We start from the raw sequence: 15,423 nt of genomic DNA on the forward strand, positions 1-15,423 counted from the left end.
CAGGCAGCGAGATTAGCTTTTTGGCACATTTTCAATGGCACACATCACACAATGTTGCTATTCGTGCTTATGCTGAAAACTCTGTGAAGAATGACCTTGAGGGCAAACTGTCAACAGCACCTTACGGTACAACCGTGTGAATACCACAAAGCAATGTATTTAACTATTAGTTACTTATTATATGTTGCACTTTGCAGTATACTTTTCTGCAAAACGAATGGAACAAAAGGAGACGTTGTCGATGTCACTCACCACTTCCAGCTGCTTCCACGAGCTCTCGATCTGTTGCTGTGCCTTTCTCCCATCATGGAAATGCTGTCAGGACAACAAGGAGAGAGAAAGAGAGGCGGGAGTTAGTGCTTTTATAGCTTGTAGATCCGCTATTTTAAGCATGCAACCAAGTGTAAAATGACTTATACTGGATCCCTTGTCCACTAGTCCCTTCCTAACATGTTAGTCTAGTTTTTATTTGTTGACGAAATTGTCAATATATTTTGTCTTAGTTTCAGTCGTCATAGCTTAGTTTTCATGTAGTTTCCGTCAGTGAAAAAAGGTAGTCGACGAACATATTTCGTCTTAGTTTTCTACCTGACACGTACAGTAGTGAACAGAATCACGTACAGTAGTGAACAGAATCTCCACTCATAGCAACACTGTGCCTCCGAGTCAAAACACAGAAGAGGAAATGGTCCAACCATGTGACGCGTTTGTTTCATAAGAATATTTATCGGTTATGGTTTCTATAGCAATAGCGTGTGTCACCGGGTCCCCCACGGCAAAAAAAAGAACAAGGAAGTAGTCCGCTTATGACCTACATGTACTTATACTGAATAATGAATATTCACACTGTGTAAGAAGATTAGGTGTATTAATACATCATGTGGAATGGAGAGTATAACAGCAGTATGAAATATACTTCATGACCAAAACCTCAACCAAAAGGCCAACACATCACATAGAAACTATAATCCTGATCACAAGTCACGCACGCACGCACGCGCGCACGCACACACGCACAAAGCATACCTCCCAAGCTGTTGTATTTATTGAGCACAACACCGATCATTAGTTGTATAGGTGTATCAGCTATCAAGACAAAAGTCTTGATAGCACTGTGTGTGTGTGTGTGTGTGTGTGTGTGTGTGTGTGTGTGTGTGTGTGTGTGTGTGTGTGTGTGTGTGTGTGTGTGTGTGTGTGTGTGTGAGTGTGTGTGTGTGTGTGTGTGTGTGTGTGTGTGTGTATCAGGAATGTTGAATCTAAGCGTCCCAGAGAACAGGCTATTGATTTGGTGTTCTTTCCCAGGCCAACAGTACAGCTGAGCTGAATACTGATGACTCTCCTGCCATTCAGTGACAGACACAGACGGACACGACGGAAAGCTGTTTGGTAAACAACAGCAAAGACCTGCACGAAAGACTCAACTCTAATTCAGACAACTTTCCGAATGAAATCAAATATATAAGCAACGGAAAGCAGGGGTGTAACGATATAGTAACACCCCTAACGGAGAGCAATGAATGGGAAGAGAGAGAGAGAGTGTAAAGTGTGCTGCAGAGAAGTGTGCACTGCAGTGAGAATTAGATCCAGTGCAAAAGCCCAGAGGCTCTAAACGTGACCTCCAACTCTCACATCCTCATTTCAACTCTGTGTGCTCCGCCAGAGGGTGAATGAGTGTTGTGAATAATGTGTGCGCTCACGCACACACACACGCAGGCACGCAGGCACGCACGCACGCACTCACCTTTCTAATTATTTATTTTCTGCCCAAAAAAAATGTGTTTGTTGTCATGATTTGTAACGATCCGAGTTGGCTTTGTTCGAGGCTTTAAAGGTCTTTAAATAAATAAAAGTCGTCGTCGTCATGAAAGGGGGAGGGTCTGCGACGCTAGTCTATAATAGACGATACATGACAGCAGCGTTTCCATTCAAACTAGGCCGTGGCAAATTTATCGACACTATAATCAATGTCAATAAGCTCAGTGGCCTTGTGGTTAGAGTGTCCGCCCGGAGACTGGGAGGTCGGGGTCAGGTCATACCACAGACTATGAAAAATGGGACCCTGCTTGGTAGCATGGAGGGTTGGATTGGGGGGTAAAGTCCCTGTGACATACAGTAAAGCGTCAGAAACAGGAGACAGGCCCCATGGGCCTCACGTCTCGGCAAGGCCTACTATAATCAATATTGTGACATGACACTAGATATATCATCTAGGATATTGTGATATCACATACAGTAAGTGTTATCGATATTATCGCAACCCTACGATATATATATATTTTTTTTAACTATATTTTTTGTCCCACGATTTTGTAACCCATTTTCACCCCTGTGTCAATCATCCTGTGATGTGATCCTGGGCTCTACACACCCTCCGCCAACCTAGGGAGAGCAACGGACTTAACTCATGCTAACCCTACGATCGTCACGGGAGTATGTATCATCCCATGAAAACAAGAGCAGACATGGTTTCTGTCCGGTGGAAAGCAAAAGGGTTACTTTGCAGGATTTCTAGCAGCATTATGTTTATAGCAGATCTGCAGATCTCAGATCAGCAGATCTCAAGTCAAGACGCGTAGCTTCGAGCCGTGTTTGGAGCTCGTGGATCTGCCATCTTGGATACGTTTGTGTGAGGTATGATCAAGTATAGGGCGTTAATGTACCAAAGAACACAGAGAATAATAATGGCTGCTCGACAGCAACAACACACAACAACTGCCATAACAGAAGCTCTCCTCTCCCTCTCTCCCTTTGCGTGCGTGCGTGCGCGCGTACGTGCGGGGGCGGGGTGGCTGATTCATGCTCTTGTGCATCGATTAGCTTGATGCACAACAGGTGTGTCATCATCACAGCCAGCACAGGGTCTCATTAGCTGGAGTCAGGCAGCTGGTCCTGTCTGCAGTACGCTCGCTATGCACACTGGAAACGTGACGCTGTGACCCGACTCACTCCAGCAGGGGAGCAGACAGAGCACTTTGTCCACACCCAGCCCTGTGCATTCTGGAACACAGCCAGACCCAGTGGAAAACCACCACAAAAAACACCTAACTGGTACTCTGTACATTTACTCAAATACTGGTGTATTTCCAATTATTTTACTTCTACTCCACTGCGTGTCAGAGGCAAATATTGTACTTTAAAACTATATTCTGCATAATGAGCACATCTTTTGCAGAGCCTTTGGCGTTTGTACCGATGACACCGGTGACAGTAAAGACCCAGTTATACTTCATGGCTAGTGCTGCATTCCATAAATAGCAGATCTATACAAGCTTGTAGATCTGCTATTTACTGAGCACGACACCGGCACCAAACGGAGTATAACGGAGGCTTAACTGATCATGTGTTGTAGGTATATCAGCTACTGTATCAAATCAATACAAGTGTATCAGCGATGTAGAATCTAAGTGTCCCAGAGAACAGGCTATTGATTTAGTTTTGTTCCCCCAGGCCACCGGTCGGTGGTGCCAACAGTATAGCTGAGCTGAATACTGATGACTCTCCTGCCATTCAGTGACAGACACAGACGGACACGACGGAAAGCCGCTGGGTGGATTTCACCGGAACTTCAAATGCTTCTAATTGCAAGAAGTGGAGGCTCTCACTCACTAGTATTCAAAGTGTGGTGAATCTTCCTAGGAAGACTACCTGCCCCCTGTCAAAAATACATACATAATAATACATAATATTACTATAGAATTATAGTTATATGAACTCATACACCGCATCCATTATAAAGATAATCATAACATGTGATTAAGTAAGGTCAAGTATGATTGACAGATTATAATGCATTTTAATCTGCTTGTAACTGCAAGATAACAGTTAAGTTTATAAGCAAGCCCAGTGTGGATATGATTGCATAAAAGGATACTGTCGATTCTGTATGTGAGACCGACATGGTTTAACTGACGCGATCTCACTTCCCTGACAATGTTAGGGAAGATAAGCCAAATAAGGAAGTGCTCCACCGTGCTCGGAGGAAGTACTTGAGCTCTTTAAAGGAAAGGGGATCCATTTCAACGGCCAGGTGTGCTGAACTGAAGGATGTTGGCCTTTCACATAATTCACGTCAGTTGCAACTCCTTGCAACAAAACAGTTTTAAGGTCAACCACACCAACTCAAGGAGTTGCATTGGTGTGGTTGACCTCCATTCAGGACGGGAACCCCTTTTGGTGTTTTAAGCATTATGTTACACTTTGGCTATTTTTCAATAGCAGATCTACGAGCTTGTAGATCCTGCTATTTTTTTTTAATTGTGAAAATGTGGCGCAAATCTTTGAATAATATATTCTTTCAGAGTAAACTTTTTGACTAAAATCTGTCAATACATTTAGTCTTAGTTTTAGTCATCATGGCTTAGTTTTCATTTAGTTTCCGTCAGTGGAAAAAAGTAGTCGACGAACATTTCTCATCTTAGTTTTAGTCGACGAAAACAACACTGGTGACCCCCCCGTACTCCAACAACAACAACAGAGGAGAGAGGAGAGGAGGAGGAGGTCGATAAACGGTCAGGTATCACTTTACAACTACTGCACTGTGTGTGTACGGTTTATACGACAAGTGTCACGGATGATTGTCACTCCCCCCATGGGGACTGGCTGGCCTGGTGGTGTTTTTTTTTTTTTTTGCGGCTTACGCCTTTTATTGATTTTTGAAGGGACAGACAGTAGGCTGACAGGAAACGGGAGAGAGATGGGGGGATGACATGCAGTAAAGGCCGTGTCGGGTCCGGGAGTCGAACCCGCGGCACACTGCGACTGGATTACCAGTCCGGTGCCCAGACCGTTACGCTACGGCCTGGGCCTGGCCTGGTGGTGTTTAAGGGTCTTTATCAGGCTTCATTAGAGGAGACACCTAAGCCCTGTGAGATCTCAGGTAGCCATGATGGGTGAGCGGAGCGGCCGTTGTGCTGAGCCCAACGTTTTTAATGCCGCTCTCTCTCCTCAGCACAATCACTGAGAGGCCACTGAGACTATTAGGCCGATCATCCCATATTAACCCTGTCTGCTTCCACCACGCACTGCTGCTGCTGAGCACACAGGAGCACTGAATGAAACCTTATTGTACCTCCAAATAACTGTTACTGAAAATTGAAGAAAAAATCTAATAAATGGTGCATTTACAGTATATAGTGCCTTTATCCAAGGCGCTTTACATACATTGGTAGACAAACAGGAGAAGGGCGCAAACCAGTGTTGGTGAGGTACTGAAGGCCTAAGGCGATAAAAGGCGGCACACTCATGGCCACCATGCTGGAAATGTATTAGTTTCGACCTGTAAGGTCTTCTTCAGGGAATGCAATACATACAGTAGATTGTGCATTACATTCACCCATTCACACACACATTCATTCACACGCCGACGATGGCAGAGGAAACCATGCAAGGCACCAACCTGCACATCGGTTTTTGAGGACCGCTAGCCCCTCCGGTATATTCAGCTATTAGTGTAGATTTCCGACGTACACAAACATTAAATTCCCATTGACAGTGAATGGATAATTTTACATCATAGCGTCTAAGCAAATAGGCATAGTGTCTATTTTAGGTCATGATGATGTACGATCATATAAGAGCGCCCCTCACTTCACACGGGAGTGATTTGTTTTTCTATAGAGAAAGTAGCCAATCTGTGCCACATCGTGGTGCACTGCGAGTTTGTAGAGCGCCTATTTCCTCTGTGACACTTGTACGACGATGAAGTAGGGCATTACATCTACCTCTACGAACGATAACACAATGTGGAAATATTGAAGATGCAAACGGCAACGATAACGTCGGTACGGTGGGGGTCATGATTATTAGCCTGTAGCTTTAATGCTTCAGACTGCGATGATTAGATTTGACTTCATTATCCCCCTGGGAAATCTGTCCTCCTAAGGAGCAGTGAACCATCGCAGGCTGGGGGGGGGGGACGGGGGGGGACGGGGGGGGGGGCGGAGGAATCAATACGCTGTTCACTTAACTGCTACTGTAGATGATACAACCTAGAGGATGGAAAATGTAACCAAGACAGTACAACCGAGAGGGTACACTACTACACACACTACAAGTTATTTTTTGTACATTTGTGAGAGCCGTGCGTGTGTACGTACTCAGACTACTCACCAAGCTGCTACTACCACCGTTACAGCAGCAGAGCTTCTACCTTAAGGACCTGATCTGCAGTCAGCGTCTATAGAGCTTCCTGTGTATCACTATCCACTATCCTACACCAGCACAGCTTGTACTATACTTGGCTGGTCTGGAGTCAGCGTCTGCACTAGAGCTTCCTGTGCGTGCGTGCGTGCGGAATCATCAGAAATAAGAACAGGAAATGGGCTTTAGATAGTGACACTGCAGCTCACAGTCTCTACACTGTGTTCATAATGCGAACAGGTGTTCTTTAATATGTTTGTGTGTTTCTGCATCTCACAGTCTCTACACTGTGTTCATAATGCGAACAGGTGTTCTTTAATATGTTTGTGTGTTTCTGCATCTCACAGTCTCTACACTGTGTTCATAATAACAGGTGTTCTTTAATATGTTTGTGTGTTTCTGCAGCTCACAGTCTCTACACTGTGTTCATAATGCGAACAGGTGTTCTTTAATATGTTTGTGTGTTTCTGCAGCTCACAGTCTCTACACTGTGTTCATAATGCGAACAGGTGTTCTTTAATATGTTTGTGTGTTTCTTTATCTCACAGTCTCTACACTGTGTTTCATAATGCGAACAGGTGTTCTTTAATATGTTTGTGTGTTTCTGGGCGAGTGCACGAGTCCATCTGGTTACAGTTGTTACAGTACACTCCTCTGAGTTAGATTAATCACCCTCGGGGCCTGTCGAGGGGGGCTAACATTCAGCCAGATCGCCAAGCCCTCACAATGTGTCACAACTTTAACCCATTCTTTAAGCATTACGTTATACTTTAGCTACTGTGAAATAGCAGATCTACAAGCTCATAGTGCGGGACCGAATGCCGCGGTACCAGCTTGTAGAGCTGCTATTTTTGAAAAACCATGAAAATGTGGCGCAAATCTTTGAATATATTATTCTTTCACGTAACGTATTTAACTACATATTTTCAGATGGGGGTCCGCAGCCAAATACAGATAATTCTGGGGGTCCTTGACATGAAAAAGGAGTATAGCTGAGTTTCTGCTACTTTTGATGGTTTTGTATTTGGATCGTGAAAAGTAACAGTTTTGGACACACAAGGTTAAATAATCTGCTTTGATATTGACCAGGGACATGACGTATAGAGTGACTTATGGCTTTTAACCCATTTGGGCGGGAACCCCTTTTGGTGTTAGCATTACGTTATGCTTCAGCTATTGAAAAATAGCAGATCTACAAGCTCATAGCGCGCCACCGAGTGGCGCGCTATGAGCTTGTAGGTCTGCTATTTTTGAAAAATCGAAGAACGACTGACAAAGAAACATAGCTTTTTCAGAAAACTGTCAGGATGTAGAAGACATTTTTAGAATCTGATCTCAGGTCAGAATGGGTTAAAGAATTCTATGTGGTCCCAGACATGTAATCTCTGAAGAGACGAGACAACGAGTAGAAGATAAGACATAATTTTTTGCGTCCAGGAGGACACAGGGGTCCCTGTCATGGTCCTGTTGTCCAGGAGGACACAGGGGTCCCGGTCATGGTCCTGTTGTCCAGGAGGACACAGGGGTCCCTGTCATGGTCCTGTTGTCCAGGAGGACACAGGGGTCCCGGTCATGGTCCTGTTGTCCAGGAGGACACAGGGGTCCCGGTCATGGTCCTGTTGTCCAGGAGGACACAGGGGTCCCTGTCATGGTCCTGTTGTCCAGGAGGACACAGGGGTCCCGGTCATGGTCCTGTTGTCCAGGAGGACACAGGGGTCCCGGTCATGGTCCTGTTGTCCAGGAGGACACAGGGGTCCCGGTCATGGTCCTTGCGTCCAGGAGGACACAGGGGTCCCGGTCACGGTCCCTGCGTCCAGGAGGACACAGGGGTCCCGGCCATGGTCCCTGCGTCCAGGAGGACACAGGGGTCCCGGTCATGGTCCTGTTGTCCAGGAGGACGCAGGGGTCCCGGTCATGGTCCTGTTGTCCAGGAGGACACAGGGGTCCCGGTCACGGTCCCTGCGTCCAGGAGGACACAGGGGTCCCGGTCACGGTCCCTGCGTCCAGGAGGACACAGGGGTCCCGGCCATGGTCCCTGCGTCCAGGAGGACACAGGGGTCCCGGTCACGGTCCCTGCGTCCAGGAGGACACAGGGGTCCCGGTCACGGTCCCTGCGTCCAGGAGGACACAGGGGTCCCGGTCATGGTCCTGTTGTCCAGGAGGACACAGGGGTCCCGGTCATGGTCCTTGCGTCCAGGAGGACACAGGGGTCCCGGTCATGGTCCTGTTGTCCAGGAGGACACAGGGGTCCCGGTCACGGTCCCTGCGTCCAGGAGGACACAGGGGTCCCGGTCATGGTCCTGTTGTCCAGGAGGACACAGGGGTCCCGGACCGGTCATGAGGCGTTCCGGCTGTCCCAGAGTGTGTATCTATATTTACTCAGCCATGACCTCAGAGCAGGAAGGATCGGATGGACGGAAGCAGGGAACGGCTGCTCTCTCTCTCTTTCAGCGTACTAGCGTCAGCCCGGCAGTGTGCGTGTGTGCGTGTGTGTGTGCGTGTGTGTGTGTGTGTGATAATAGTCCTATACTATAGTGCAGTGTGTCCCATTATAATGGGTCGCTAAAATAAATGAAGAACAGAAAGTTTCAAAAAATAATTCCTATAATGTTTCCTAATTAAAAACAGTGGTGAGAATAGCCCAATCTACAAGCCAATCTGCAACACACTATTTGTATTTATGTAGGGCTTAAGTGCTTAATTGATAATGTCATGTTTGTTTGTGTTATTTTACTTTGTGTCTTTTGGGGGTCTTGACTCGGGGGGGGGGGGGGGGGGGGGTCTGGGAACCCCTACTCGACTGTAATATTCAACTAGATTAGTTTTGAGATTAGACGTTGAGCCCAGAGTGATATTTGTTTTCAGAGCCCGTTCAACATAGCAACGATGCAACAAGGAACGGTATACGGTAGCATATCGTTGCTGTCGAGAGGAAACCTCATAACTCCATTCTTGAGGTTTTCATTGGCATAAATCAGTGCTATTGAACACCCTTTATGTCTGTTTGTTGTTTCGAAAATATTTAACCAATAGAAAGTAGTAAAAAAAGTGCTTTGGACAAAACCTCTTAACTCCATTGGACCCTCAAAATGTCTGCTAAAGCAACTAACTCTCAACCTCTCAACTTCTCATGGAGGTAATTGACATTATATAAAGTTACAACACCAACTTTGATTGTATTGCTTTGTTTAAAAAATATATATAAGGTTATCTTAATTTCCTGTTTTCTTTTTCTTTTATTTTTTTCCCTGAAAAATGAACATTTTGGAGTTACGAGGTTTCCTCCCGACAACATCACAGCGTTGTGAGCCTGTACAGTACGGGATCCGCACGTACAGTAATTCCGCTGGAACATGCGCTCATGCTCCCGTACTTGCGGTTATGGTTAGGTTAGGGTTTGAGGTATAGGTTGTCGTTTGTCAGACCAATGACTATAGCCTGAACTAAGTACAGTATACTGCACCCCTACAGTCTAGAGTACTGTACATCTGATATTTACTGAGGACAAATAAAGTATAAATCAGGCTTCACACACACACAACAACGTGTCAGCGAGAGGGGGGGGGGGGTGTCTGCTTAACCCATTCTGACCTGAGATCAGATTCTAAAAATGTCTTCTACATCCTGACAGTTTTCTGAAAAAGCTATGTTTCTATGTCAGTCAGTCGTTTTTTCAAAAATAGCAGACCTATAAGCTCGTAGCTTGTAGATCTGCTATTTGTCAACAGCTAAAGCATAACGTAATGCTAACACCAAAAAGGGGTTCCCGCCCAAAATGGGTTAATGCTGCAAATGACGGAGTGGAAAAAGACGTCTCCCCCGTCCCCCCCGTCCCCCCCCGTCACCTCAAAGTGTCTCCGTCCAGATGGCATTATTATTATTGCGAAGTGACGACTGAAGGGGGTGATCTCAGCGTGATGTCGCTCTCTCTTGTCAGTGCTGGGAGCGTGATGACTCTGTCTTTAGAAGTATATACGGGTATGGGGAGGGATGTGAGAAGCGGTACTGTATGTGTGACGATGCCGGCTGAGTTTGTTTTAGTTGGAGACGGTCACTATGTTGATGAAGAATCATGAGGAACAGTACGACAGGATGGGCTGAAGTGAAATGTGTTTTTGCAGAGTAACAACAATAGATGGGGGGGTGGGGGGGGGTCAACAGATTGTTCAGGGAGGGGAAGCCGGGGGGGAGGGTCATATTTGTCACTGCACGTATTGCTATACGATCTGGGGTGGAAGTTGGAGCGTTGGGGGTGGCCGGGAGGAGCAGGGCGAAGGCTCTGTGTCCTCCCGGTGGGGGCTCCTCAGTGGTATGGGTGAGGATGCAACTAGCATCGCGTACACAGCCTTCATCTGCCTTTAGCAATGCATACTGCCCCAGGAGGATTAACCCATTCTGACCTGAGATCAGATTCTAAAAATGTATTCTACATCCTGAGAGTTTTCTGAAAAAGAAATGTCAATCGTTCTTCGATTTTCCAAAAATAGCAGACCTACAAGCTCGTCGTAGCGTGCCACTCGGTGGCGCCAAAAAGGAGTACTCGTCCAAAATGGGTTAAGTCTCTGAAGTGGGAGGACAAAATGGTGACAGGCCAACCAGATTCGTCTGGAACCAGGCTATAACCAACCAGGGACCAGTATTCAAATATGGGGCGGGAGTCACGGGGGAACATTGCGAGAAAATAAATCTAACACTGGGCGCCCCCGCTGATCAAGAGGTCCAGGCTCTGGTCTATTATGTTTTGCATGTTCGAGTCCCGTTCATGACAACCTTTGCTGCATGTCTCTCCCCTTCTCTCCCTCCCACTTTCCTGTCTGTCTTCACTAATAACTATCAATAAAGGCAAAATAACCCCCCCCCCCAAACAAATCAAACACTGAGATGAATACATCAGCTTATGGTACCAGATCACAAGATATGCTTTTATTGAAGGTACCAAAAACTACTACTAAATTGGTAGATACTGCTTTCAGGGTGTACGCTCCACATTTATGGAATAATTGTCAAAACAAATTGAAGTTGAATGTCCTCGTTTCATTTACTACTTTTAAAAGACTCGTAACTGACCTCACACTAGAGGAAGGCATATGCACCTGCTTTTTGTAATATTTGGTTATAAGGTTTTGTTTCTGTGTGTATGTGTTTGTGTATTATATGTGTTGTACTGTGTGTCCATGTCATGTATGTAAAATCATTGCTGTACATGTTCTTGTTTGTATAACAGGGCGCCATTGAAAAAGAGACCCTGGTCGCAATTGGATTCCCCTGAAATAAAGGTTTCAATCAAAGGACGAGACTAATATCCACGCAGTGATATTAGTATCGCTACGTGAGGCTAGCATGCAACAGCAGTGACAACAACAACACAGAGATGTAAACGGCGTCTTACCGTTTTCCTCTCTGTCTTCAGCTCCTGCAGGTAGCTGGTCAGCACGCTGATGATCTGAGAGTTCAGGTTCTCCGAGATGACCTCGTGTTGACCGGCGTAGTCGTTCAGCTCGTTGAGGCTCGCCAGGAACGCTCGGCAGAATGTGTATCTGTGACACAGGAAGTGACATCACAGAGACGATTAGGTGGCGAGGCAGTTACAGTATGAACATTGTAAATCAATAATCCATTGTACAGTCCTCCGCCAAATGAAAATAAACTCACTTGCTCTCCTCCTCTTCTCGCGAGCTCTTCTTGGGTTGATACTTCTTTGATAGATTTCTGTAAGGAAAAAAAGATCCAGTCAGTTTTGAACTAGGAATACACACAACCACCGTTTCTCAACATGGGGTCTGGGGTCCACGAGGGGACCCTTTTGGGCTCTGTAACTCTGACAGTTACTAGCAGAGTAAAATATTAGCTCTGGGGTCCCAAAGATTAAAACAAAAAGACAGTGGTTCTCAACCAGTGGTCCGGGGACCACCAGTGGTCCTTGAGGGGGTTCCAGGTGGTCCCCAGCTGAATGAGGGGAGAGTTGGTAACCAAATGGACCGTTATAGATCTTTATGAAAAATCACCCAACTGGACAGAGACAACTTATTTCTGACAGGTAGGACCTGAACCAGTCTACAGTACAGTAGGTCCCATGTTAAGACCCAGAAATGTTGGTTAGTATAAGCTTTTATGATTCAAATGTCATCTACTGTATAGGCTTCGCAGATGAGATTAGTCTTGTTTGCTGAAAGTTGCATGTTGAGAAATTTGAGTAATTAGCATAATATGTGACCATACCATTAACATCAAGGCATGATACTTAAGGCTGTTTAAGTATCATGTGATGTGTCAAATTCAATTTCATGATGCTAAAAAAGTGGCTATGGCCGTTTTGAGCCCAAGGAGTGTTTTTGTGCCAAACTAATGCTTGGAACGGATTCATATTCATAATCATGAAAACCCCCTATAGTATAGTTTGACACGTCACATGATGAAATTTAGATTTATTTGTTGCCTTATACAGATGTTAATGGCAATGGTCACTTATTATGCTAACTGCATTTCGTCCTATTATTATTACTGTCCTGAATGTGTACACATGTCACATGGTCCACTGCAGAATTGGTCTGCCACAGTACTACTCTCTCATATTAATGAATGACCCCCCCCCCCCCCTCTCTCTCTCTCTTCCAGTAGCAGTATAAGTCATCGCCCCAGGACTCACACACAGACATACAGAACCAGTCATCAGGAACGAGAGCAGCAGGATAGTTCCGTACAACAGTACTGTATGTTGGCCATGTCCCCATTTGACATTGAGTGGCATTGGGCCCGTGGCGTGGAGTTAAGTGAATCATAGGCCAGGCCAGCCATGGTGACACTGCTGTCACGAAGCAGGAGGAGGAGATGGATGATGGATGGACAGACAGGCAGTGTGTGGTACGAGTATGGCTAAGTATGGCTGAGACAGCGCTCCGTATAACTAGTCCCTACCTATTATGTAAAAAATATATATATAATATTTGTACAAAAACAGGAGATTTTCTTTTCATGACCAACGAGGTCAACTAGTGGATTTACTAGTCGACTAGTTGACTAGTCGACTAGTTGACTAGTCGACTAGTTGCTTAAAGCCCTAGTGCGCCGCTATACATACAATTTACAAATTAGCAGATGCTCTTTATCCATGGGTATTGGCACTGATGAACACGCCCCCAGAGCCTGCACAATCTAGTGGGGATCGTTTGAAATGAAAATGTGTGCCTAGATAACGACGTTATGTTGAATGACGTGTTAATGATCATGCCTAGAGGCCTTTTCCCAAGCCTTTGTGGGACAGTCAAGGGTTTATAGTAACTCTTGTCTCTTTCCAGGTGTTGTTCAGGTGCCTGAAGGCCTTTGAACACGCGTGCCGCCTAGTCATTAATTTTCAATGAGAGGTGAGGTAATGACACATTTCACATAGTGACACATCACATAGTGACACATCAAAACTAAGCACCAATGTGTAGCCTTCACCAGAGTGTAGAGTAGGAGAGTAGCGACACGCTTGGAACTATTGCCTATGGGCTATAGTTCCAAACATTGGAACTATCCCATTGAGATAGAATGAGGCACTTCCGCATTCCATTGTTACAATGGGAGTCAACGCTAGTGTCACCACTCTCGTACCAGATTACTCTGGCCTTCATGCACAGCGATGATGTCGTCTGATGCATGATGTCACTGTGTTTCTCATTAACCCGTTAAGCGCTGGCAGGTGGAAACCTTGTTCAAAACCGCTATACTTTTTCAGAAAACTGAGAAAAGGACCTGTGCGTGTTCCAATGGAACCAGTGTCGTTGTTATTTAGTCACAAGCTCATGTTATTGGTTCAAATATTTATAAAACCACTTCAATGTTCTTTTAAATATATTTTTATTGAAAATTTTCAATAACAGAAATCTCAAGAGATCTCAGAGGGGGGGAGGCAAATAATGAAAAGACTATGTTGTTGAGCAACACAAGCCACACCCAGACAAAAGAAACAAAATCATTTTCTCCCAATTGATTGATTTTGTCCCAGTTGACATGTAAGCCAATTCCCAATTCCCCAGCCTCTCTACGCGTACTCCATCTCTGCTGACCCCCACAATAAGTCATTGGGAGGGTCAAGATATAACCTCGGTTCTCCATCCGGTACTCAGGCCGTCAAGCCACCATCTTTTTTTCACCTGACAGTGAAGGGTCTCACTTTAATTAATGTTAAATCTTAAAAATACATGATCTATACAAGCTAAGACTTGTGTAACAAGTAACACTTGTTACGCACACGACGACACCGCTGGGTGAAGAAATAGGGTATTAATTTACACAAACGAAACATGACAATTTGGAGATACGAGGTATCTGTGCAACATCAGTGATATATTAATATTAACCAGGACCCTCCAGGGGTCTACGTTAGGCCCCCCTCCCTACTTTTTGTACCTCACCGGAAATATAGCAGATCCTGAAGTTGTGAGCCTCATGGTAGATCAGCTATTTTCACTGAATGTTTAGATAGGTTTCCGAGACACGTTTGAAATGTGAGAAATGTTTGATGAACCATTACCATATAATTATATAACAGTTAATTATATGAGGCACTCACCAGTTTACATGAAAATACAATAACTCAACCACCACCAGGCACTGAAGGGATTAGACAGTAATGGACACTAAAATGAATGTCTACAGCGTACTCTGTTGTTGTAGAGGTGCATGGTTATAATTCCAACGGAAATTAATAATGCATGCTCCAAAACAGTAATGTTCTGGCACTCTGTTTGCACTCCATCCTCCTCTCTCTACTATACCCCTCCCTGTCTGCTCTGTCGCTAGGCAGAATATCACTCTCTTCCTTTCTCAGTCATCCTCAGAAAAGGATTTGGGTGTATATTAATTAAATTCTGGACGGTCGGGAACCCCTTTGGTGTTTTAAGCATTCTGTTATACTTTAGCTATTGAAAAATCGTGTTACTGTGTAATGTTTTCGGATGGGGGTCGGCGGCCAAATACAGATAATTCTGGGGTCCTTGACATGAAAAAGTTGAGAACCACTGACATAGAAACATGGGATTTTCAGAAAACTTATCTCAGAACGGAACCCCTTCAAGGACCCCAAAGGGGGGGTCCCCGGGCCGGACCACACTTTGAGAACCACTGCTTTACTGTACTCTATCTATACTGTATCTACTGTACTATAGATTATTAGATCAGTGTAATTTTGGGGGAGGGAGGTCATTCACATTGCCCTGCACCAGGATAGAGGCCATTACAGTGGAAGAGGATTAATCCTGGATTACACAAGTGTGCGTGCATGTATGTGTGCGTGTGTGTGTG

At 45.2% G+C, this 15,423-nt stretch overlaps 1 protein-coding gene across 1 annotated transcript in view; it reads right to left on the bottom strand.

Moving 5' to 3' along the window:
• Positions 1-15,423, bottom strand: part of fnbp1b (formin binding protein 1b) — a gene marked incomplete at its 3' end in the record, with an annotated part of 109,571 nt that overhangs the window by 44,443 nt on the left and 49,705 nt on the right. Inside the window, exon 5 of the mRNA XM_083793074.1 lies at positions 253-315. Within this exon, the coding sequence (XP_083649200.1) occupies positions 253-315 (63 nt within the window). The remainder of the gene's footprint in view (positions 1-252; positions 316-15,423) is intronic.

This window comes from Protomyctophum parallelum (assembly GCF_964188405.1).
Source record: "Protomyctophum parallelum genome assembly, chromosome: 21".
Classification (NCBI taxonomy): Eukaryota; Metazoa; Chordata; class Actinopteri; order Myctophiformes; family Myctophidae; genus Protomyctophum; species Protomyctophum parallelum.